We start from the raw sequence: 26,472 nt of genomic DNA, 5'->3' as shown, positions 1-26,472 counted from the left end.
AAATTTTAAAAATCCACTTAAAACAGCAAAAGATACCAAATTCCTAGGAATAAATATAATGTCCACTTCAAAACAAGACAAGAATTAACAATTCTAGTCAACACTGTATAGCTGGCGGAATACAGCACCTCGGCGCCAAGCCAACTTCTCTCCAACTAGTCTCATAAAAACATTGTCACATGATCATCACATAGATCCATATAAATACAACCAGTACAACTTAAAGAGGAGAGATGGCCTTTCCCATATGATCTTGAAGCAATTTAATATCTTTATGAAAAAAATAAACTTACTATCTCCAGACATGATAGCTAATTTGAAATTGATAAAAAAAAAAAAACTGTCAAAGGAAAAACAATAAAGCTTTCAAAAGAGAACATAAGAATATATTTGTAATTTTGTAATAAGCAAAGATGAAACAGTACACAGCGCTAACAGTATGATAAATTGAACTTCATTAAAATTAAAAGATCTAATACCAAAGAAAATTACTAAGAGTAGCCATGTGAATGGGCAAGCCACAGGCTGAGCAAAAATTACTGCAATATATATGTATGAAAATACTGAAATTAATAAGAAAAAGACTAACACATTATTTTTAAGTGGACAAAGGACTTAAACAGGCACTTCACAAAGTTGTTATCTAAATTCTAATGAAAATATTAAGACGTGCTCAACATCATTATTTTATTAGGGAAATGTAAAAAAAAAGACTAAAGTGATAATGCACTATATACCCAAGAGTAGTTAAGATGACAAGGACCGAAAATAACAAATTTTCAGAAGAATGAGGAGCATCCTTACCTGGAAACTGTTCAGAATACAGATCAGTTTAAATCTTTTGGAAGATAGTTTACTAGTATTTAAGAAGCCTAGAAGTATGCCTATCCTGAACCCAGTTATCTGCATCTAGCTAGAGACCCAAGAGAAATGCGTGTAAATTCCAAATAAACAGCACACTCAAGAATGTTCATAGCAGTTTTATTAATGATATGCAGAGACTGAAACATGCCAAATGCCTGTTAAAAGAATAATTGAAAAATTAATTGCTCTATATCCATACAATGGAATACAAAACAGCAGTAATCAAAAACAAACTATTTATGTATGCAATGTTATGGATGAATCTCACACTATACTTTGTGTTGAGAGGAAGGATCCAAACGTTCAAAAGAACGTAAATGGAATATTTAACAAAATGAGCAAAATGAATCTGTAATGATAAAAGTAAGAATAGAAGATATTTCCCAGAAAGAGAATGACTAGTAATATTTACTGGGAAGGGGCAGGCAGGAATATTCTGAAATGATAAAAAAAAACGCACTTCTATATCTTGGTCTAGGTGGTGGTTACATAGCCTTATGTATACGAAAAAATTCATTGAGCCCTTAAGATGTGTGCACTTTGCTGTATGTAACTTACAGTTCAATTTAAAAGAGAGAGGGGTTTCTTTTTCACTTACCAATATTATACTGATTCTCCATCACCCCTACTACACCATCAACCCATAAATATCCTGAATTCAGCTATCTTCCCTTCTGCCATATAGTCTAAAGCACAAGCCTCCCCTACACTTTCACTCTTTTTATTACATCCTCACTGAACAACCATGTCAGAGGATAAAACTAAACATTTATCCAAACTTTTCCTTTTTTCTAGTGGAAGAGAACTTTCCTAAGAAAAGTTGGTAAGTCAAAGTATCTTGCAAACAGTTCTCATGCTATTACTTCTAATAATGTGTTAAAAAAATTGTTCTTCTGAGTCTTTTTGTAAAGCTGTACCTTGATTTGCCCAATACTGTGAATATATGACCTGTCCTGAGACCAGCATCTGTTTCCCCTAAATTCGAGCTACTATTAAAAGATCATAGCTACATACAATGCCTTAAAATACAGTGGCCTTCCTAGTAACTGGTTGATGCCACTCTAACGGCTCACTTCCACCCGGAGCTATCTATTACTCAATTACATCATTCAGACCCAAGAAGTGAGGCTCCAAGTTCCATCATATTAGTCTGGAAATAATGAGTGAAGTTTGTATCCAACACCTTTAAGTTCCCTTAATCTGTGTCTCTCTCCATTGGAAGGCCTAATAAGTTAGCCTGTGTCCTTAGAGATCTGTATGCCACCTCAGTGGACAACGTGCTTGATTCTATATGGAACTTTATTTCCTACCCAGAAATATTAAACCATTTTTTATCATTTTGACAAGACAAAATCACCAAATTTTTTACCTCCAGCATTCTTACAAAAATGATGTTCCAAACATTAACCCTTGAAAAGTTGTATGACATCGCTGTAGATAGAATTAGTTTTCTATAAATGCAGAATTAAAAATAAACACCTTTGAAACGAAATCTTAGAAAGCATGGCTAAAGGAAAGCAGAACAAAGTGGATTCAAATTAAAGGGTCTAGATTCCAATCTCACCTCTGACACCAGATACCTGTGTGTTCCCGGGCCACCTCTGAATGTTTATGAGTCTCCAGTGTGTAAAATGTCATATGAGGGGCTGAATTAAATCATTTCTAGACCTGTTTAAGAGTAAGCCTCTATGACTATGGAAACAGTTCTCATAAAACAAGAATGATTGGAACAGTTGGCTGGAGCAAGGAGTAGAGAAAATATAATGCTTAAGAGTAAGTTAAAAACTTCCTCTAAGTATAGGAGAGCAAGCACTGGCACTTGTTTCCTTCACTGAAAAGAATAAATAAATCAAAGAAACACTGGTAAACAAAGATTTGAAACCCCTTTCTTAGTCATTTTCAGGAGAAGATTCTTCTGCTCAAGGTTTTCTTCAGAGCAACTTTGACATCCTTGTTCCTCAGGCTATAGATTAATGGATTTAACATGGGCACCACAGCAGTATAGAATACAGACGACACTTTCCCCTGGTCAAGGGGTAAAATAGAAGGTGGTTTGAGGTACATGAAAGCTCCTGACCCAAAGAAAAGAGATACCACAATTATGTGGGAGCTGCAGGTGCTAAAGGCTTTGGATCGGCCCTCAGTAGAACTAATACGGAGAATGCTAGAAAGAATGAAACCATAAGAGATAAAAATGGTCACGATGGGCACCCCAATGCCAATGGTCACGACAATAAAGACCACCAGCAAATTTATGTGCGAGCTGTGGCAGGACAGCTCAAGGAGGGGAATGATGTCACACATAAAGTGATTGACAAGGTTATCAGCACAAAAGGTCATAAACATTATGTTTCCCATATGGGTCACAGCCCCAAATACTCCCATCCCATAGACACCCAACAAAAGGAGTAAACACACCTGAGGAGACATGGTGACCATGTACACCAGTGGCTTACAGATGGCAACATAGCGATCATATGCCATTGCTGACAGGATGTAGGATTCAGAAAACACAAAGAAACAGAAGAAAAAAAACTGAGTCATACACCCTGCATAGGAAATGATGTTCTTCTTTGAGACAAAACCCATCAGCATTTTAGGGGTTAGGGTAGTGGAGTAACTAAAATCTATGAAGGACAAGTTGAAGAGGAAAAAGTACATGGGAATATGAAGGTGAGAATTCAGTCCAATCAAGGTTATCAAGCCCAGGTTCCCCACCACAGTCACCACGTAAAAACTTAGGAACAGGAAGAAGAGGGGGATCCGGAGTTCTGGCTGGTTCGTTAAGCCTGCGAGGATGAACTCTGTCACAGATGAGGTATTATCTGCAGCCATTCTTTTCTAGGACAATCTATGAGGGAAAAAGAAAAGAATCACTGAAAGAAACAGAGGCTATGTATTATGAAAGTTAATGGAAGTTATGGAGTTGAAATGGAGAAGAAAAGAAAAGAAACATTTACTGAGCACTAACTACAGAATGGGCATTGTTCTAACTGCTCAGTAACATTTGACAGATGCAGACGCTGGGCCTAAGTGACTTGCACAAGTCCTAGTGCTTCTAAATTGCAACAGAAGATGAACTCAAGTGGTCTGGCTCACAGACTTAGAGCTTTCAACCACTCTGCCACAGGATGGACCAGGTCAGACAGACACTCACCCTCTTTCTGTTTGATGTCACAGTTCTGTGCTCTGCTGGCTCTCATCCATCTCTTTCATGGACACTCAAATGGCCCTGGTGAAAAGAGGGTGACAGCTCAGAGCTCAGAGGCTGCTGCTTCTGTATCTCTACTTGAAGGATCAAAACCTCCAGTTTATCTTGGTTCTCTTGATGAGCAGAACATGATCTCCGATTGTGGCTTTGCCCTGGGCATCTTGTCCAGCTTTGAGAGATGAAACAGTATCCTTTCCTAATGCCCGTGGATAACGGGGAACTAAAGAGTTTTATTCTGGTTTTGAGATCTCAGTGACCTCACTACAGAGACTCCCTCAGGATTGCTCCTCCAGAGTCCACCTTCCCCAAGGATGAAGACATGTGTGTTTACATCTTTGATAATGTTTAACATGTATTTTAATGACTTATTCGTTTATTCAGGTTGCATCTTTTTAAGCATAATTAAGAGCAAAGCAATGTGGGAAAAATAATTCTTGCTATCCTATATATTGAGCACTTACTGTATACCAAACACTCTATGTGACCCAGGAACCTCATAGTGACACCAAGTATCTAAAGGAATGCACAAGTAATTTTATCTTGTTTATTCCTTAAAACAACCTTATGTATTAGACCTATTAATCTTGATTTTAAAAATGGAGGATCACACACAACTAGAAGGCTCCAGAATCTTGAGTCAAAACCTGGTCTATCCAACTCCAAACTTCTTAGTCTTAATCACTGGGCTACATTACAATGAAATCTCTGAAGCAACATTTTTTACTTTCTAGGATCTCTGAGATTCTTTATGGATTGAAGTACTTACATAACTCTAATGCAATGCAGAAAGTGTTACAGCCAAGATAAAATTAGAGGACTGGACTTCAGAGGAGGATATTTATTATTTCAGTCACGTCCAACATATACCAAGAATTGTTTGCACCTTCTTGAACCTTAAAACTAAAGTAACTTTCTCAGGTTTTACTCCATTACTTGATCATGCAATTTAAGCTTGATTATTTAAAACAAATATTTGTCAGATAACTAATAGCAACTTTTATCAAGACCTAAAAGTGGAGAACAGGCTCTGTAGCCAGTCTGTCAGATAAAGAGGGGTTGATGAAAGATTTTGAAGAAGAAGAACACCGTCTGTCAACAGGTCCCTATTGAATATACACCCTGTCTCTGAAACCTGTCTAAGAACCTAGTGATCCTTCAGTGAAAAAGAAAAGAAAAGAAAAAAAAAAAAAAAGGATCTCTGCCCTCATGGAGTTTTCGTTCAAATGGAATAAGACAAAAAATATATGAAAGAAAGAGGTAAAACACGTAACATGAAAAGTGTGATGAAGAAAAGGAAAGCATGATTATGATATAGGAATAGAAAAGGCAAGGGTTACATACTTAAACTTTAGAGTAATCTGACATTTGAGCAATGACTTGAAAGACACCTGAAAAACTTCTCTTCATAAGATCAGTCACTCTGATAAAACATGGCACATTCATGGCTTAATGCAGCACCTTTCCGAGGCATCACGTTTTTGTCCTGCACTTTAAATGCAATACTTTAACCCAAATTACTGGCTGTGAGGGAGAGAACTCTGATGACAGTAACTGGATAGGGGGACAAGGGACCTTGCTGAGGTTTCATAAAGTGATAAATCGCATAATGTAGGTTTACTGAAACTGACACAAAGACTAATAAAATTTTGGGTAGCAATTTGCATTCTACACTCTTTACCAGGAGCTTTTATATATTAAGGATGGCAGATTTTCTATCCACAAAATAAATTTCTATTTGGGGAAATTCATGTCTCAGTTAGCAGATGAGTTATATATGTTTCTGGTCTGAGTTAAGGGCTGGAGTCCTCTTGGAGAAGTTAGGAAATCGAAACACAAAAGCAGAACTCCACTTTCCTCCAGCCAAGTCCAACTGAAACACCTAAAAACCACTGTATGTTAATGAGTATGTGCATATACATCATTGAGGACTTGCTAAGACTCAGCAGTGATGGAGTCTTATCTATTTACACTGAGAATTGTCCACAGCCCACAGTGACTCAAATGAATCCCCATCCCTATTCTCAATCCCACTACACGTATTTAGGAAATAGAGAAAAATAATCCATTATGAAAAAAAAAAAAACTAAAATAAGCACCACAAGTAAGCTCTCCTTAAGACCCAAGGGCAAAGAAGAACTTAGGGGTTTATTAAATCTTCACTTTCCTCTAGGAATTCATGATTCAACACCAGGGAAAATTCTTCTGAGATTTTTGTCACTTCACAGATGGTTTCCATGGGAATTTTATTTTAAATGCATCAAGGTTTTATTTCAAGTGAACTTCTCTCTTCTAGGACTTCTCTAAAGTCATCTTCACTGTTGACTTGCTCCAGTACAAGCAGAGAGAAACATAGAAGTAAATATTCTTGATTAAGTTACTTTTGCCACAGAACTCTTTCCTAAAACTTGAATGTCTGTATAATGGATTCCTTGTCTATTTACTGCTAACACTAAAATATATAATGAAACATGGATTATAACATACTCATGTGGAAAATGTCTGTACAATCCAATGTCTATGTATACGTGCCTCATACACATCCATTTAACCCTCAAATGTCTGATAGGCCTTTAAGCAGCACCAGAGTGGTGCTAAGGTCAGTACCCTTCACTCCACACAAGAAAAATACAAGAATAAGCCATAATTCCAACCAAAAAAGTCAGAGAGCCTGCACAGAGAGAAAAGATGGCAGCTGAAATGTCATCATTTGATATGATTTCAGTTAGGCTCCAAGGACAGGCATATAATTAAATCCATCCATCAGAAGTCATATGCTCTGTACTATACTTAATGTTCAATTGGTTTTTGTTTTGTTTTGTTTTTGGTGGAGGACGGAGGAGAGGTAATTATGTTTATTTATGTATTTATTTTTAATGGCGGTGCTGGGGATTGAACCCAGGATCTCGTGCATGCTAGGCATGCAGTCTACCTCTGAGCTATACCCTCCCCACCTTTCAGTTGGTTTTTGATATATATCTTTGGCATATCAAAATGTTAGGTAAAGCAATTCAAAAGAAATGGTTCCTGTCCTAAAGGGGTTTACAGCCTAATAGAGGCATCTTCTGTTCTGTCTCTTTTTCACTTTATTCTCCTCATGTTTCAAAATTTCCAGTGTTCAGTCCTCAACCATCTAAGCCTTTTCTTCCTTAAATGATTGGTGAGTTCATCCATGACTTCAACAACATCATCTATATGGTTAGTTTTCAAATTTGTACCTTTAATTATCATCTTTCTGATACTTCCCTGTCCTGTATGTATAACCTCTCTGTTAAAATGTTCCAGCACGCTCTGTTCTTTTGTCACCCTGAACTCAACAAGTACAAAAATAAACACATCTTTGTCCCCAAAACAGATTGCCCAATCGTTCCCTTTCTTTACTGAGGAAAAAGTAGAGGACAGTATTAGTGGGGTATTGTAAGTTCTGGTTCATTTGTGTTGGCCCTAGTTAGCATCTGTTGTCCTCCCCAAAATTATTAGTAGCAGCCTTTTTTTCCCCTTTTTCAGTTTTATTGTGTAGAATTATTACAGTTCAACTGCACATACACATTATATTGCATGTAAATACATATATATGTATATGTAGCAGCCTTTCTCACTGTAAAATATATCTCAGTTAAATGGGAAACTGTGTGTAGAATCAAACCAACCTCTGCAATTCCTGGCTCTGACACTCACTAGCTATGTGGCCTTGGGAGCTTTAACCTCTTTTGCATTTCAAATAATGTATCTAAAAATGGGAATAATAATCATAAATGGTGTAGTTTCCATTATATAGAACATAGGAGATACAAAAAGCATTATGTTGTTGTAAATTATTGTTGTTATTGTAATTATTATTATTATTATTCACATCTATATCTATGGATGAAAAAGATTTTAGAAAAAGATCATTTAGATGATCTACAGGATTAGCTAACAGGGAGAAACTGAAAGCTGGAAAATCAGTTCAGGTTTCATAAGCAGTGGAAATAATAAAGTAAAAGCTGTATCAAGAGATAAGAGCGTGGAAGAACAGGACTTAGTATCTCTATGGTTTGGGAGAGAAGGAAAGAGAAGAAAGAAGCACAAATTAAATCTGACTAAAATTTTGAACCTAGGGAACCATGAGCAGGATGGCAGAAATGAATAAATAAGGAGTGGAGAAGACGAGGAGCTAGATTTTAGTCTAGGTGATAAAATCCTGGCAAAAATCCTCAAAAGGGAAAGAAAAGTAAAAAGTTGGCAGGAGAGGTTCAGAGTTTGCAAGAAAGGGCTCAAAATACAAATTAGGATACTCTGATCAAGAGGAATGATGAATTGTTATAAGCAAAAATATTTAAAGATAGAATAGTCAAAGGTTAAGTAAATATTTCTTGAATTCATGAAATTCGCAGAAGCCAAAAAAAGAGTTTCTAATGTGAAAATTAGCTAATGTTTCTGTACGTTCAAGGGAAAAAAGAAATGAAAATGGATTTAAATAAACCAAACTCTTGCACTCCAGTTTACTCTTTCCATATCACTGCTAATCTTTATTTTGTCCTTATATGTTTAGAATAATTCAATATTAAAGCCTAGAATTTCCTTTGTGGGAAAAATTTTATAATAAATTCTATTCCTTTAATAGATTTAGGACTATTTAGTTTTCTATTTCTTCTATTGTAAGTTTTACTAATTTGCATCTTTCAAAGAATTTTCTTGAAGTTCCTTGAAGTTATCGACTTTATCAGCATAAAGTTGTTCATAATAATTTTTCTTTTATTATCTGTGGAATCTGTAGTGATTGCCCCCCTTTCATTCTTGATATTGTTAGTTTTTGTCTTATATCTTTTTTTAGTGAGCCTAATTAGAATTTTATCAATTTTCTTAATCTCTTAAAAAGTCCACATTCTAAGTTTTAATTGATTTTCTCTGCTAATTATTGATACTCTATTTCATTAATTTACACTCTCATCTTTATCACTTTTTTCTTTCCTCTTAGTTTGGATTCAGTTTGCTTTTTTAATGTCTAGATTTTTAAGGTGAGAAACATTTGTTGTTGATGTTAAACTTTTTTTTTCTCTAATGTATACATTTTAAATTATAAATTTCCCTCCAGAAATTGCTTTAGTTACACCACACAATGGTCAGCATTTTTTTTCATTTTTTATTCAGTTTGAAAATATTTTCCAACTTCCATTGTGGTTTCTGTCTCAAAATTGAGTTATTTAAGAATATGTATTTCAAGATACATGCTCCCCAAAGTTCATAACAGCACTATAAGCAATAGCCAAGACATGGAAACAACCTAAATGTCCATTAACAGATGACTGGATAAAGAAATTGTGATATATTTATACAATGGAATAAGAAGAATAAAATAATACCATTTGCAGCCTCATGGATGGACCTAGAGATCGTCATTCCAAGTGAAGTAAGCCAGAAAGAGAAAGAAAAGTACTATATGATATCACTCATATGTGGAATCTTAAAAAAAGAAGAGGACACTAATGAACTCATCTGCAAAACAGAAACAGACTCGCAGACATAGTAAACAGTCTTATGGTTACCAGTGGAAAGCGAGTGGGAGGGGCTAAATTTGGGAGCTTGAGATTTGCAAATGTTAGCCACTATATATAAAAATAGATTAAAAACAAAAAACAAACTTCTTCTATATAGCACAGGGAACTATATTCAATATCTTGTAATCCTTTAATGAAAAAGAATATGAAAATAAATACATGTATGTATATACATGACTGGGACATAGTGCTATATGCGAAAAATTGACACATTGTAACTGACTGTACTTCAATAAATCTTGATGACTGGAAAGGGGGGGAAAAGAATGTGTACTTCAATTTCCAAATAGTCCGAAATCTAGCTTCTTATCCTCACCTTTGCTTATTTATTCATTTCTGCCATCGTGCTTATGGTTCCCTGGGTTCAAAATTTTAGTCAGACTTAATTTGTGCTTCTTTCTTCTCTTTCCTTCTCTTCCAAACCACAGAGATACTAAAGATACTATGATCTTATCTCTTGATACTGTTTTTGCAGTGATCTGTTCTTAGTTTCTGAAATATACTTCTGCAGTAGTCAGAGAATATACTCTGCATGTTTTAGGGTCTTCTAAATTTACTGAAAGTTGTTTAATGTCCCAGCATATGGTCTATCTTAGTGAGTTGTCCATGTGCACTTGCAAAAAATCTGTATTCTATTGTTGGGTGAGATGTTGCATAAATGTCACTTTATTCATGTCAGTTGATAGAGTTATTCAAGTCTTCCATGTCTATAATGATTTTTTGTCTACTTGTTTCATCAGTTATTGAAAGAGGAGTGTTGAATTCCAACTTTAATTGTGAATTTTTCATTACCTGTTTTCAGTTCTGTCAGTACCTGCTTTATGTATTTGAAGGTCTGTTATTAGGTGTTGTTAAATATGTTCTGTATAATACATCTAAAATTGTTATGTGTTTTTATTGCTTTATACATGAATTGTTATGAAGTATGCCTCATGATCTCTGTTAATATTTCAAGTCCTGAAGTTTTCTGTGTCAGAAATGTACACTTATTTCAGATTTCTTATGATTATGTTCTTTCACAGCATATTCTTCTCCATCCTCTTTTTAAAGAAGATATCCATTTTTGCATGTTAAGTGTGATTTATATAAACTGCATATAATTGCATTTTTATTTTTTCTTTATCCAGTGTAACTTTTTCTATATTTTAATTGGCATGTTTAGACTGTTTATATTCAATGTAATTATTGAATTAAGCCTACAGTCTTGCTATTTGTTTTCTGCTCAGCCCATCTGGTCTTTGTTCTTTCCCCCCATCTTTTCCTGCTTCTTTTAGAGTGGTTGAGTACTTTCTGGTATTCTTTTTTATTTCCTCTGTTGGCTTATTAACTGTATTTCATTTTATTAGTGGTTTCTAATAGTGATGACAATATGTAACTTTATCTTATCAAAATCTATCTTGAAATAATAGTTTAGTACTCTGTAAATATTAAAAACCTTTAAAAAGTATACTTTCATTTCTCTTTCTATCCTTTGTGATTATTGTCATATATTTTATTTCATCACATCTTATAAACACCGTAACATTGTTCTCATTTTTGCTTTAAACAGTGAATTATCTTTTTAAATAAATTTATTGAAATAAACATTGTAGTTTATATTTAAATTCCTTGTGGTGATATGAACATGCACTTCTCAAATCTACCACTTCAGGAAGTGTGAACTACTGATCGTCCTTGTTGCTACACTCTGAAATCGATCATCACCACATTAGCATGAGTCTGTGCTTCCCACAGGCTACCCCCAGCTAAAATGACTAAAATGACTAAAAAGAATAGGTGTGTTCTTGTCAGATGTAGGACTCCTCTGATGGAATTTGGCTCGAGTATTCTCCATCAGCCTTTCTTACCATCAGCCTCACCAGTCTGATGAGGCTCTCCCATTTTCCTCTAGCTCCTGCCTCATTTTCCCTGATAGGTGTTACACATATAATCTTGTCTTGGAATCTATTTCTCAGAGATAGGTAAATACAGTGAGATACTGGGTTGTATAGTAAATGTAATTTTTGTTTCATAAGAAACTGAAAATTTGTTTTCAGAACATTCCTATTATCATGGGAGTTCTACCTCAATCAAATTTTTGCTAACACTTGTTACTTTCAATTTTTGTAATTGTAAACCTTCTAATGATTGTGTAGTTATGGCTCATTTGATTTTTTAGGTAATTATACTTTATTATCAATTCATTTTGAAAATATGCTGTTATAAAATCACTGCTTACTTTTTTATGAGAACTCAGGATTTACTCCCTTAACTTTCATATATAGTATATAGCAGTGTTAATTAAATTTGTCATGTTATACATGACAGTTTTCCTTCTTCCTTTTAATTTGGATTACTTTTATTCCTTTTTCTTGTCTGATTGCTGTGGCTAGCACTTCGAATATTATGTTGAATAAGAGTGGTAAGAGTGGGCATCCTCGTCTTGTTCCTGATCTTAGAGGAAATGCTTTCAGCTTTTCACTGTTGAGTATGATGTATATCTGGGTTTTATTATGTTGATAGGTGTTCTCTCTATATGTACCTTGTTGAGAGTCTTTTTTATCATAAATTTATGTTTAATTTTGTCAAAAGCTTTTTCTGCATCCATTAAAATGACTGTATGATTTTAATTCTTCATTTTTAATGTGGTGTATCACATTGATTGATTTGCAAACATTGATCCATCCCTGAGATAAATCCCACTTGATCGTGGTGTATGACCCTTTCAGTGTATTGTTGAATTCAACTTGCTAATATCTTGTTGAGAGTTTTTGCATTTTTATTTAGCAGGAATATTGATATCTCATTTGATTTTAATTTGCATTTCCCTAATGAAGAGTTTGTTCAAATCTTTTCCCATTTTATATTAGGTTGGTTGTCTTATTATTGAGTTGTAAGCAAAATATATTAATTTATTTTAGTATTATTATATTATGTATTCTAGATATGAATCTTTTATCAGATATATAATTTATTAACATTTTCTTCTAGCTTGCATTTTTCTTTTTAACACTTTTGAAGAGCAAAACATTTTAATATTGATGAAATCCAGTTTATGAACATTTTTTCTTTTATGGTTCATGTTTTATTTGTCTTAAGAAAATCTTTCCCTAATGCAAAGTGAGAAGTCTTCTTTCCTGTATTTCCTTTTCAAAGTTTTATAGTTTTAAATCTTATATTTAGATGTATAATCATTTTTAGTTCACTTGTTATTAAATAGATTTCCAATTGTTCAGCATCATTTACTGAATAGACTTTCTTTTCTTTATTGAATTGCTTTGGTAACTTCATTGAAAATAAGTTAACCATATGTATGTATATCTATTTGTAGAGCAGCTGTCTGTTCCATCAATCTATACTCTATCCTTATGCCAGTGTGGATTGTTTTATTTCAGAATCTTTAGAGTAAATCTTTAAATAAGATGGTATAAATCCTCCAACTTTGTTCTTGTTTATCCAGGTCATCTGTTTGGTCTAGATCTTTCTCATTTCTGTATAATTATAGAAGCAACCCATCAATTTCTGCAAAATCATGGTAGGATCTTGATTGCAGTTGCATTGAATCAATAGATCACTTTAGGGAGAATTGATATCTTACTACTTTTGATTCCTCTTTCTATGATTATGGAATGTCTCTTCAATAATTTAGGACTATTTTCATTTCTCTCATTTTTTTTTAGCCTTCAGTGTACCAACTTGCCACTTTTTGTTGGATTTTCAGCTAAGTATTTCATGTTTTGACGTTATTGTACATAGCACTGTTTTTTAATTTCAATTTTAATTGTTTATTACTCGTATATAGAGATATAAATAATTATTTTGACCTGAGTTTGTATCCTCTGCCCTTGCTAAACTCTCCTTTTAGTTCTAATAGCTTCTTTGTAACTTAGTGAGGATTTTCTATATAGATCATTGTGTTCTCTGTCTACTTTCCTTTCCAATCAATATGACATTTTAAATTGTTCTTGCTTTATAGCACTTGCTAGGCTCTACACTACAATGTTGTATAGGAATGGCTGGAGATGTCAGCCTTGATGCATTTCTGGTCTTAGAGGAAAGCATTACATCTTTTACCAATAAATATGTGAGTTAGAAGTACCCACAACAACAAAAACAGACCCATATGATACAGCAACTGCCTATTAACATTCTTTGTTTTATCTAAATCTTTTTTCATGTTGCACTTGTTTTTTACTGCCTAGTGATCTTTGGCTCTTTGCTTTGACCAGATTGGTAAACAAGAGGACTTCACTCTTCAGTAGTTTGTATGGGCTGTGTTTTTAGGCAATTCCTATCCTTTAGATCTAGTTCTTTCTTCTTGGGCTGATCAGTTTCCACCAGAAAGGAATCCTCCAATCTCTTAATCTAAGAAGTAAGTTAAGGGTAGCCATAATAATCTTAATGAAGTCCATTGTGTCATCTTTTTCCTTTTCTTCATGTTTAGGAAATCTTCGCTCAACCTACTATGAGAAAGAATTTCTCCTGTGTTTCCTTTTAGAAATTAAGAGCTCTAGATCTTACATTTAAGAGAATGCTGCATTTTAAGTTCATTTGTACAAATGGTGAGATAATGGCTGAGGTTCATTTTTTTTCCATATAGATGTTCAGTTATTCCAGCACCATTTGTTGAAATCATTATCTTTTCCTCCATTAAATTACCTTTGCACCATTGTCAAAATCAACTGACTATGTAAATATTGGTATATTTTTGGACTCTGTCTTTTCCCATTGATCTGTATGTCTATAATGTGATTATTGTAACTGTATAAGTCTTAAAATTAACTAGTAGAAATCCAACTTTGTTCTTCCTCTTCAAAATTATTTTTGCTAAACTAGGCCTTTTGAAATAAAATTTAAGATAAACTTGTCAGTTTCTTTTTAAAAACAAATCCTGTTTGGATTTTTAATTGAGATTGCATTGAATCTATAGGTTAATTTGGAAGATTGCTGTCATAATGATATTGAGATTTTTGGTTCATGAACATGGTATACAACTCTCCATTCTTCTGTAATTTCCTTTTGCAATGTTTTGTTTGTAGAGGTCTTGAACATCTTTTCTTAGATTTACTCCTTAGTATTTTTTATTCTATGGGAATTAAAGTTTTTATAATTTCATTTTCTAATTATTCATTGCTAATATATAGAAATACAGTTGATTTTTGTGTAACTGCTGAAACTGTGTGAAACTCACTTATTAGTTCAATTACTTTTTTATAGATTCTTTAATGTATATTCATTCATTCATCCAAAGCTTTACATCTTTCTTTCTGATATGTTTTTTAATTATTTCCACTTCTTGCCTTACTGTACAAGCTAGAGCTTTAGCACAATGTTCAATAGAAATGAGGAGTATAGATAATCTTGCCTTATTCCTGCTCTTAGTTAGAAGATATTATCTTTAAATATTGAATGTGATGTCAGCTGTAAATTTTTCATAGGTGCCCTGAATCTAATGAGGATGTCTCCTTCCTGAAAATTAGTGTCATAAAAGGGTATTAAAATGTCTTCAATGCTTTTTCTTTGTCCTTTGAAGATGTTATATGGTTTTCCTCCTTTTTTCTATTAATACATAAATTGTACTTTTGCTGTTCAGATGTTAAATGAAGTACGCATTCCCAGGAGAAACCACTTTGTCATGATGTATTATGCTTTTACATACTGTTGGACTCAAATTGCAGATGATTTTTTTTATTAAAGGTTTTAAGTCTTTGTTTACAAGAAATATTGATCTATATTTTCTTGTGATTTCTCTGTCAGGTTTGGAACTCAAAGTAATAAAGGCCTCCTGGGAAAGTTGGGAAGTAATTCCTCTTTCTCTATTTTCTGAAAAAAAATTTGTAGGGTTGAGATTATTTCTACTTTAAGTGTTTGATACAATTCGCTTATGAACCAGGTTGGCCTCTAGTTTCTTTGTGGGAAATCTTTCTGTGAAAATCAGTTTCTTTACTAGTTACTGAGCTATTCAATATTTTCTATTTATTTGTGGGATCAAACTTGGTAATTTGTCTTTAAAGAAATTTTTCCCTTCCCTCTTTGTTGTCTAATTTAATGGCACAACGTTATAATTCTTTAATGATTATTTAACATTTATAAGATCTTCTTGATGTCTCCTCTTTCATTCCTTATATTGGTAATTTTTATCTTCTCTATTATTTTTCTTGATTAGTCTAGCTTGGTGTTTATTAATTTTATTTATCTATTCAAAAATAGCTTTTGGTTATATTTATTTTTCTCTGCTGGCTTTCTGGTTTGTGTTTCCTTCTTTCTGCTTGCTTTTGGTTTAATTTGTACTCCTTTTTAAAATTTTTCATGGTAGAAACTTAGATCAAACTCAATATCTTCTTTTCTAATATCGGCATTTAAGCTATAAATTTTCCTCTGTGCACTACTTAACTACTCCCAATTTTGACATGAATGTTTTCATGCTCATTCAATTCTAAAAATTCTCCAACTTTACGGTGATATATCCTTTTTTATCCAATTATTGCTTAAAAATGTGTTGTTTACTTTCCAAAATTTGAGGGGTTTTCTTATTATCTTATTACACAAAGTGCAGAAATCTTCAGTTCAAATGGTGATCCTTAATCACCAAAGATACAGAACATTTCCAGCATCCCAGAAAGTTCCCTCATGCCCTCCTCCAGTCAACAGCACTACCCACCTCCACCAAAAAGTTACCGTATTCTGGCTTCTATCTTTATAGGTTGCTCTTGTCTGTCCTTATTAAGAATGATAATCACTTATCCCACTCTCTGCATTTTCAATAGAGAACTAACTGAGATATGAGACATGGGAGCCTCACAAAAGGAGATCAAAAGATTAATCTTAATACTAATAAAGTTAATTGGAGGATACAGCTTAGCTCTACATCCACAGTGTGTTTCTTTCATTCCCTCACTGCTTTCCCCAGATAAGTCTGATGAACCCAGGCATAGGAAAGTGGACAGCATCAAACCTTCCCTACCAAGGGGATGGGACACATGAAACAAGAGGCAAATGTTAGTCCAGAAGACAGGCTGGTCCTAAAAAGAGCCAAAAGGGGACTGGACCATTAGTTCCCAGTTCAGTCTCCCAGCTTCAGCAGTAATGAGCCACTCCTCTCCCTTAAGAAGGAGAACAGGGATATGGATAAAGAAAAGTTTCTTCTCATTGTTTACTCTCCTAAGGCATGGAAGGACAAGTACCCATTTTAGAGGAATTACCCACTTTTGGCCAGAGAGAATTGGCCCCTTTACAGAGAGGAGGAATAATTGCTCAAACCAGGTTGCTTCTTGTGAATAAACATTTCATTACATATCTCACATATGCGCATAGTTGTATGTTAAATTCTTGCTTCCAGTGTTCCACAAATATAACTCAGAACTGTTTCACTGTTGGAACATTTATTTTTCAAATGATCTTGGAAAAGTAACTAGAAAATGTGAAGACTCCAATTTCTCAAAGCCTGTTTCCTCTTCAGCCCAGCTGTTTCCCTGTATTGGTCCATTATCAGCCCTGTTTCTGGGAACCCATTCTATGCAAAATTTAGGTAAATAAATAAACCAGAGCTATTTGAGGAGACAGCTTTCCCAAACCATATGTCACTTCAAGAAGAGAAAAGGTAGACACTGCTCTGGAACAATTCACCAGCACTTCCTACTTGCAATAACGTTCTTCAATTCAGAGAAGGGACAGGGCAGTCAACTCTGCCATTATTTGTGTGAGGTAGGAGGAGCAGAGAGATGGGCAACTGTTGATCTTAGTCTTTGACTTACATGTGTGACTGTGTCCTGTTGATGGTGTAAGAAAGAACACGAGAGATGTCCAGATCATGTTTTAGAAAACTGACCCTGTAGCCCACCAGCTAGGCCATCTGGGTGCACAAGACATCCGGGAAAGAAAAACTTTGGTTAGGCAGAGACAACAGGACCTATTTCCAAGAATGGGTAAGATACAGGAAGCTTATAAGAGACTGTGCAATATCCTAGTAAAAGAGGCACCATTACCACTTCTAGGCCTGAATTAGTAGCAAGAGGAATGATCTATATGGGGAGGGCCACTTGACCTGAGCATGACTCTTGATGGATGGATGCATTCCATGGCTCTACCACAGAGAGGAGGGCAGAAGAATAAATACCCTGTCCTTACTCTCTTCTTTTCCCACATTGCTTGCTGACAAGAAAGCAAGAGAGTCTACTAATGTAGTCCATATCAGTCAGACTCCTGGGGAGAGAGCAAGATGGATGAGCATAGAGAATGGACTTGCAGGGGCAAATGAAAATATCCAGCAAATAGGTAGAAAAGCCATACAAATGAAACCTAAATGGTCAAGAAGTAGGTGGAACATCTACTTCCAAAGCATCTTGGGGGACACCAGACAGGAGAGTTAGGGACAGCAAGAAACTGCCAATATCCTCCAGGAGTTTTGAAGAACCACGACTTGAGAACTGTTGAAGAACTGCTCATTTTTGTCAGAATTGGAATAATATCAAATTAAGTGAGAAGGAATCAGTGGTTGCAGCTCTAAATATCTGAAAAGAAAACAGGCAGAAGAAGCCAGGATACCATCAGCAGAAAAACAGATCTCTTCCCCTTGATTATAAGAGGGAATAATTTATTTACAACGAGAAAAACCAAAATTTTACTCGACACAGAGCATAAGAAGAAAGATAGAGAAACTGTGATGAATTTTGTTCATGACCATGTATGAAGAGTAGCAGATATGTCCAGAAGGAAGCAAGCTCAGGAGACAGATGACAAATGACCAGTTCAGATGCAACTTTTCTCTCCTTAATGTCACATCAATAAACATAGAAATGCCTCTGCCAGTTGGGTAGTGTACCAAATACCTGTTAGATGCTCCACCCACATCCCCACAATCCTGTTCTCTTTTTGATGCACACCAGCTTTGAGTGTGCTTTCACAAACTCCCAGCAGCAAGCATCTACTTTTATTTGCCAGAGAGCTCCACTCAGGACACCAAAGCCTGCTTTCCCTGCACAGGAGAGCCCAGGTGCCAGGAGAGCTACATCCCTGGAGTACACCTGAACCCCATGATTGACATGTGCCAGAAGGTAATACTCCAGACGCTTGGCCCTGCTCATGGCAATCCTGAGGTATGTCACACAACGTCTTCAAAGACTCTTTGCAGGCTTTGAGCCAAAGTTGCTCTTCATCAGACTTTGCCTGATATTACACATTTTGTCAACCTTCTTCAGTCTTCCTTCTTCAATCTGTACTGAATTTACCTGGGAATACTTCTAAACATATCACTTTCACATGAATCTTTATCTCAGGGTATTCTAGGGAACACAATCTAAGACTGAGGAGAAGGAAACCATATAAAGAGTACGGGAGAAGATTGCACACAAAGGCAGGGGCGGGGAGAAGAAAAATGTGAGGAAAAATTAAATAACATCACTTTTTGGAAGGAAAATGCTTAGAATTCAAAATGTACCATGAAAAAAATTAAAAAATAAAACACACTTGATATGCCAGTATTTCTCCAACTCAAAGGAAAAATCTTAGTGTTTTCACCTCAGGAAGCTAGTTGAGTAGATACTTCAGCCTGGCTGCTACTTTGCTGTAGAAGATGATGGCGTAGCCTCGTGGTTCTCAATGTTTGGTTCTCACTGAGTGGCAGCAGAAGCATCCCCTGGGAACTTCTCAGGAATGAAAATTCTTGAGTCTACCCCAGACTTACTGAGTCAGAAACCCTAGGGATGGGACCTGGAATCCGTGTTTTAGCAACCTTTCAAGTGATTCAGATGCATGCTTAAAAGTTTGAGAACCACCATTGTAGCTCCCAATCCCAGGAGGTAAACTGAGGTACAAGCATTTCCCTGACCCGAAGAAAAAGAAACAGCTTTTGGCTCTGCCTCAGGAGAGAGGAAATGGAGGCTGGTGGGAAGCATGAATATGTAAGAAATGAAGATGATCAGTCATCATGCTGATGACTATAAAATCCACCAGCTTCTGAAACAAGTGCTGATAAAAAAAAAAAAAAGAGTTTGGTGAGAAGAGGTTTACCCCATGTGCAGTGGTTGATAATGTCGTGGTCCCAGAAAGACAGGCTTACCATTGCCACTGAGTGAAGCATGACACCACCAGTATCTATCCCAATACAAACCAAGCATCAGCAGAGAATAGGCCTGAGGGACACAGATCCCATGCTGACCCCAGACCCTAAGTATTAAGACAGTGATCACTAATGACAAAGAAGCAGAAGAAAAGAGCAGAATCTTGCACTTCAAATCAGTGGTTATGTTCCTTCCTAGTACAGGATTCATTATCATTTTAAGTGAAATGACAAAAGAGTAGGAGAGATCTAAGAAGACAAGCTCTTGAGGATGTTGTGAGAATTCAGCCCAGTTAAAATGACTGATATCTAAAAATAAGGAGTAGAGTGTGGGATGGAGTTCTTGTCCATTTGTGAAACAAATAAAGTAGTCACTGTTGAGACATTTCCCACAGCCACTGTTTTCAAGGAAGTCATCTTTGCAGGTAGCAGAGAAGAACCTCTTTATGGGCCAAAATTCCATGACTCAGAAACCAGAATTTCTATTGCTGTAACAGGAGAATGACTAGTCTTAACACTGGAAGATGTCTTCCTGTCTCTTTCTGTACTTATGAATACACCCCCTGTTTGCAAAATGCCCTAACACTGTCAGCAGCTCAGGGAGGCCAGTGATGCAGGGTGGGCTAAACTAGAGTGTGCACTGGAAACCCATTTTTCACAGCAAAGACAGAGATGCAGCATCTCAGGGACGTTCAGCACTTTCCCAAGTTGTTTTGGAACCACATCTTGAGGGAGGAGTGAGAACCAAGAAGAACCCTAGAGACATCGTGATCTCTGCCTCCACTGCTTCAGTCACCCCAGCCCAGAGCCAAATTAGGGACGAGTAGTTTCGAAACACTCAATTTTGAGGCTTTCATGTTAGGAAGAAGGACAAACAGAGACATGGGTGCTGCCCTGTTCAGCTTAGTGTCAGCAGTACAGTCTTATGGTCTCTGCTCTCCCACTTCCTAAAAGGAAAAATGGCTTGGACAGTGTAGGAAGAGGGGTGCCCTCAGCATGTATACGTCCCTTTCCTGTAATGGCAGGAAATCAAAGCCTGCCCTATCCTGGAATAAATTCTGAGCCAAAGACTGTGATTTCAAATCAAGAGCATGCCGGGATACTCCTCTCCACTTCAAAAAAGAACACATCATCTGTCCATGGCACTAAGGCCATGAAATGATACTTAAAAGGGGGTTTCTTATACGTGTGTACATATCAAGATCTGACTGGAACCCAAAGAAGCTTCCCTCAAGTGCCCTCCTAGGAAGAATGTCTGTAAAACAAACAAGAATATGTAGTTTTCACAGATAGATCTCATTTTGACTTCTGCACAGAATTTCAGTTCCCCAAGGATAGCTTATCCGAGGAGCAGAAAGAAGCAGGAGCCTCTCTTCCAGAGCCACGGATAGGATGCAGGTTGACTCTAGGTGGGAATCCCTGTGCTGGCTCTCTGCAGCGATGACAGATTTCAGTAACACAGTCTCTGGACCTGGCAACTGGCTAGGGTCTTAACACACTCAACATGGCAAAGCCCCTCATCATATCACCTTTTGCAGTAAAATTATCTAGAAACCTTTAAAGCTACCAAAGACTCTGTTATCAAATAACAAAGAAAGCTGCCTCAAGAGGGCTTAAAATCTGTGCAAGGAGAGAGAGAAGTAAATGCTATGTTACCATTGACTCTATGGAAGCAGTAATGTGCCATGAAGAGACAGCAGGGAAGAATTGCACATAACCATGGTGACATTTCTCTAAAGATACTACACTTTGGAGGCCAAGAATCTGAGTACATATTCTCTATTATTTTGGCTAAGATAGAAGTTCACTATATGAATGATTCATACTTTTATTCAATAATTATTCCATAATTCCATCATTTCTGCTTTTCAAAAAGAATTGAAAAAATAATCCCTAGTGACTACAAAAAATTTCCTCTAAAACATGGTATTAATTAAATGATGATGCATTTTTCTTAAAATTTACTTTCTTAAATAATGCTATTTTCCTGATAAAAATGACATGAAATATAGTGGGGGAGATTATGCTTCTTGTTTCTGTGTCTTAGTTGTTTTGCTTTGTTTTTTGTTTTTATCATGGTAAGATCACGTAACATGGGATCTAGCCTCTTAACAAATTTTTAAGTGTACGACACAATTTTTAAGTGTTAACTATAGGTATAATGCTGCACAGCAGATCTCTGGAACTTATTCATCTTGCATAACTGAAACTTCATACCCATGGAAAAATCGGAGTAGGCATAAGACCTCCAAATTCAGGTCAGACAGGGCGACTCCTTCCACCTGATGGCCTCATGCTGAAATTTCAGAGCAGTAATCAAGCAGAAGCTGAACCTAGGGCTTACGAGTGCCCTGAAAATCGGACATGAAGGCCTTCCTCATTGGCATGGGAAAATCAGATTTTGAAATACAAGTGCATCTGAACAGAAGAGTTACGTTCTGAAACTAGGGTACAAAGGGAGACATGGGCAAGACATGGCATATATAATACTTTTTAAAAAATATCATTAAGACTGTAAATGTGGACAGAAAAGGGAGAAGAAAGAAGGAATTATCAAAAGGAATTTTTAAGGGTAAAGCAGGCTTGCATATGTCTAGCGTTAGAAGAATCTGTAGAGGTGGAGAGATTAAAATCTTAGAAAGATAAGGAAATTTGAGGGTATAAAATCCCAAAGAAGATAAAAAGCAGTTGACAAAATTCAACATTCACTCATGTTTTTAAAATATTTTAAATTAGGGAATGATAGATACGAATTTAAGATGGTAAAATATGTAAAACTCACACCAAAAGCCAGCAACTTAATGTGAAAACCCTAGAGGCATTTCTAATTAGAACTAGGAGTAAAACCAAGACATCTACAGTCTCCGTTACTTAACATGGTACTAAGTGTATTAGAAAATTAGATTATAAATGGGAAAGGAATAAGAGGCTAAGAATCAAAAAGAAATAGGCAAAATTCTATTTATAGAAGATTTTATTAACATAATCAGAAAATATAAAAGAATCCAAGGAAAAACTTCTACAAAAAGTTATATTACAAAGTATAAAATTAACATTATAATTCAATAAAATTCACATATACAAATAATAATCAGAATATAAAATAAAAGATAGAACCCTTGTTATAGTAACAAAAATAAAGTTTAAAAAAATTCCCAAACATAAATCTAATAAGAAATGTGCAAAACATAAATGAGGAAAATTATGAAACTCTCTTTAAAGTTACTGAAGTAGACCTGAAAAAAATGGGAAGATGTACTTCATGATTGGAAGTCTCAAGATCCCAAAATGTTAATTCCCCCTAAGTTTACTTATAAATTTAAGATGCAATAAATAAATATGCCATCAGGGCTTTTTCTGGAACTAGACAGATTAATTATAAAGGTTATGGTTAAAAATGAATAGCTAGGAAAACCCTAAAAAAAGAAGAACAATATGGGGAAGTTGCCTTCAAGATATGAAAACATTATGAAGCTTCTATAATTAAAGCAGTGTGGTATTGGCTTATGAGTAGACTTAGAGACCAATAGAACAGAATGGAAAACACAGAAATAACTCAAGTGCCTATGAAACTTAGTATGTATTAAAGGCAACAGCTCAAGTCAGCAGGGAAAAGATGGACTTTTTTTATAAGTGGTGATAGAACAACTGGATAGCCATATGGAAAAAGATAAAGTTGGATCTGTTCCTCACACCATACACTGGTACAATTTCTAAAAAGATCAGACATTCAAATGGAGAAAGGATGAAACCACACAAACATTATGAAAAAAAAAATGAGTGAATTTGTGTATAACCTAAGAGGAAAGAAAGCATTTCTAACTATGATTAAAATATCAGAAACAATAAAAGATTAAAATCTTTAATATAAAAATTTTATGTCATAAGGAAAGTCAAAAGCCAAATCACAAATGGGGGGGGGGAATATATGCAATTTTTACCTCCAATAAAAAGCTAATATACTTAATATACAGTTCTCCTAAAAATTGAGAAAAACAAAATCCAACAGAAAAGAGGCAAGAAGGTGTGAAAAGATACAAGAAGTAATACCAAGAGCCATTAAATACCTGAAAACATCTCCAATGTTTCTATTAGAGAAATGCAAATTATAACAATAGTTAATAAATGTTTCTTACCAATCAGGCTGGAAAATTTGACATTTTTGAGAATACTATGTTGGAGGGACTGTAGGAAAGTAGGCATTCCCATTTACTGTGGAGGTGAGAATAAATGTCAGTTCTCCCCAGAAAGATTCACAAATTTAATCTCAATCAAAATCTCAGCAGGTTGTTTTGTAGGAATTTACGAGCCAATTCTAAAATTCATATGTAAATTCAAAGAACCTAAAATAGCAAAAACGAATTTGAAAAAGATGAATGAAGGTAGAGGGCTTACACTTCCTGATTTCAGGAATTATTTTAAAGCTACAGTAATCAAAACTGTATGGTATTGGCAGCAAGATAAACAAGTAGATGAAAGGAACAGAAACAAACACGCAGAAATAAAATCAATTGATTTTTAACATAAGTAAAAGAACAATCACTGGACATCTTTGTGCAAAAACACACATACCAAAACCAAAACAAATTAAAACACTTTGATTCATACCTCACACTATATACAAAAATGGACTCAAAATTAATTACAGACTCAAATGTTAAAACCTTCAGAATAGAATATATAGGAGAAACTTTTTCTGATATTTTCTCAAGTAAAACATTTTTGGATACATGAACAAAGCTACAATTCACAAAAGAAAAAAGTGCTTTCAGCTTTTGGCTCAAAAGAAGCCGAGGTGCAACTATCTTCAGTCGTCCTGAATCTGGTTCATCTGCCACTCACCACCTCCACCATACCACCTAAGTTCAACCCCAATAAGATCAAAATCTTATACCTGAGGTGCACCAGTGGGGAAGTGGGTGCCACATCTGCCCTGGCCCCTAAGATTGGTCCCCTGGGTCTGTCTCCAAAAAAAAGTTGATGACAGCATCACCATGGCAACTGGTGATTGGAAGGGTCTGAGGATTACGGTGAAACTTTAGAACAGACAAGCCCAGATTGAGGTGGTACCTTCTGCCTCTGTGCTGATCATCAAAGCCCTCCAGGAACCACCAAGAAAGAGAAAGAAGCAGAAAAACATTAAACACAGTGGAAATACCACTTTTGATGAGATGGTAAACATTGCCTGACAGATGTGGCACCGATCTTTAGTCAGAGAACTCTCTGGAACCATTAAAGAGATCCTGGGAACTGCCCAGTTGTGGGCTGCAGTGTTGATGGCTGCCACTCTCACAACATCACAGATGACATCAACAGTGGTGCAGTGAAATGACAAGCTAGTTAACTACAAAGAAAGATGATTTAATAAAAGGTTATTTGACAACCCCCAAAAAAGTGATAAATTGGACTTCATTAAAATTACGATCTTCTGTTAATAGAATGAAAAGACAAACCATGGACTATTTGAAAGTCTCATTTGTTGAAGGACTTGATGCAAAATATATTTTAAAAACTGAAATCTCAATGATAAAGAATAAACAGGCTGCTTTTTTTTTTTTTAAAAAAGGGGCAAATAAGTTGGATAGACATTTTCTCAGAGAAGATATATGGATGACAAGTGACCATATGAATAGATGCTCATCATCATTGGTCATTAGGGAAACACAAACTAAAACCACATTGAGATACTATTAGACACCAATTAAAATATCTTCTGTTAAAAAGTGGATGAGGATGTGGAGGAGTTGAAAATCTCACTGGTGGCAGTGTAAAATGGCAAAACCACATTGGAAAACAATTTGGCAGTTTCTTAAAAAGTTAAACATAAATCTATCATATGACTTCACCAATCCACTCCTATATGTCACTAAAGAGAAATGAAAGGATATGTTCATACAAAGACTTGCGCATCAATGTTCATGATAGTTTTGTTTGTAATAGCGAAAAACTAGAAACAACCCAAAAGGACCATCAACAAGTAGTAGAATATTCATTATACTAGTAGCAGTAGTAGTTGTAGGGCATCCATTCAATGGATGCACTACTTAATAACAAAAAAAAATTGTTCCACAACATCGAAGAATCTCAAAATAATGAAACCAAGTGACAAAAATTTATGCATGCTGTACAGTTTCATTTATATGAAAACCTTGAGAATGAAAACAAAGGACTGACAGAAAGCAGATCAGTGGTTGCCTAGAAAGGGTGGGCAGGGAGAATGGAAGAGTTCTCAAAGGGACAGGATTGTGGTGATGGTTTCATGAGTGTATATACATATGTCAAACTATATCAAAATTAATAGTTTAACTATTTGGAGTTAATTATGTATTATATTTTCTTAAAGTCCCTTTAAGACATAAAAAATAGATTAAGAAAAATACATGTTTATTAAATTAAAAATACTTGCAATACTGGCACCTTCGTGCCTCGAGTGCCCTGCCCCTGCAAAGCATCAACCAAAATAGAAGTAGAGGTAATATAAGCAGAGGGTGGAGCCAGAAGATCAGGAGACCCGAAATATGGAAGAGCCAAAGCCACCGTGGGTTTGCTGTGTCTTCTTTCTCACTTACATCCCTTCACATTTCTCTTCCTCTGGCGTCAGGAAGAATAGTTAAAGATCTCCTAAACAAGACACAGCGCTAACCATAAAAGGCAAAGTTGACAAATTACACTAAGAAACTAAGAACATCTGCTATCAAAAGATAACATTAGGAAGAAGTGAGACATAATCTGGGAGAAAAATAGATACATAGAGAGACAGAGATAAAGATATGTGTGTGTGTATGTATACATGGGTATACAACCCATGTATACCTATATTATAC

At 35.4% G+C, this 26,472-nt stretch overlaps 1 protein-coding gene and 1 pseudogene across 1 annotated transcript; one reads left to right on the top strand and one right to left on the bottom strand.

Moving 5' to 3' along the window:
- Nucleotides 1-2,763: 2,763 nt before the first annotated feature.
- Nucleotides 2,764-4,105, bottom strand: LOC102542719 (olfactory receptor 8B12-like). Its single transcript, XM_006209831.3, has 2 exons — nt 4,022-4,105; nt 2,764-3,715 (listed from the first exon to the last, which is right to left on the bottom strand). The coding sequence occupies exon 2, from the start codon at nt 3,697-3,699 to the stop codon at nt 2,764-2,766; it is 936 nt and encodes a 311-aa protein (XP_006209893.1). The 5' UTR covers nt 3,700-3,715; nt 4,022-4,105.
- Nucleotides 4,106-24,378: 20,273 nt separating this feature from the next.
- On the top strand, nt 24,379-24,980 carry LOC102537738 (large ribosomal subunit protein uL11-like; annotated as a pseudogene).
- The last annotated feature ends 1,492 nt before the right edge of the window (nt 24,981-26,472 follow it).

The sequence above is a fragment of the Vicugna pacos genome, chromosome 33, assembly GCF_048564905.1.
Source record: "Vicugna pacos chromosome 33, VicPac4, whole genome shotgun sequence".
In the NCBI taxonomy this organism is placed as follows: Eukaryota; Metazoa; Chordata; class Mammalia; order Artiodactyla; family Camelidae; genus Vicugna; species Vicugna pacos.
The sequence above is the reverse complement of the archived record's forward strand: the minus strand, read 5'-3'. Positions and strand labels throughout refer to the sequence as shown.

Coding starts and splice junctions, on each gene's coding strand:
- LOC102542719 (XM_006209831.3), bottom strand. CDS start 3,699: ATGGCTGCAGATAATACCTCATCTGTGACAGAGTTCATCCTCGCAGGC.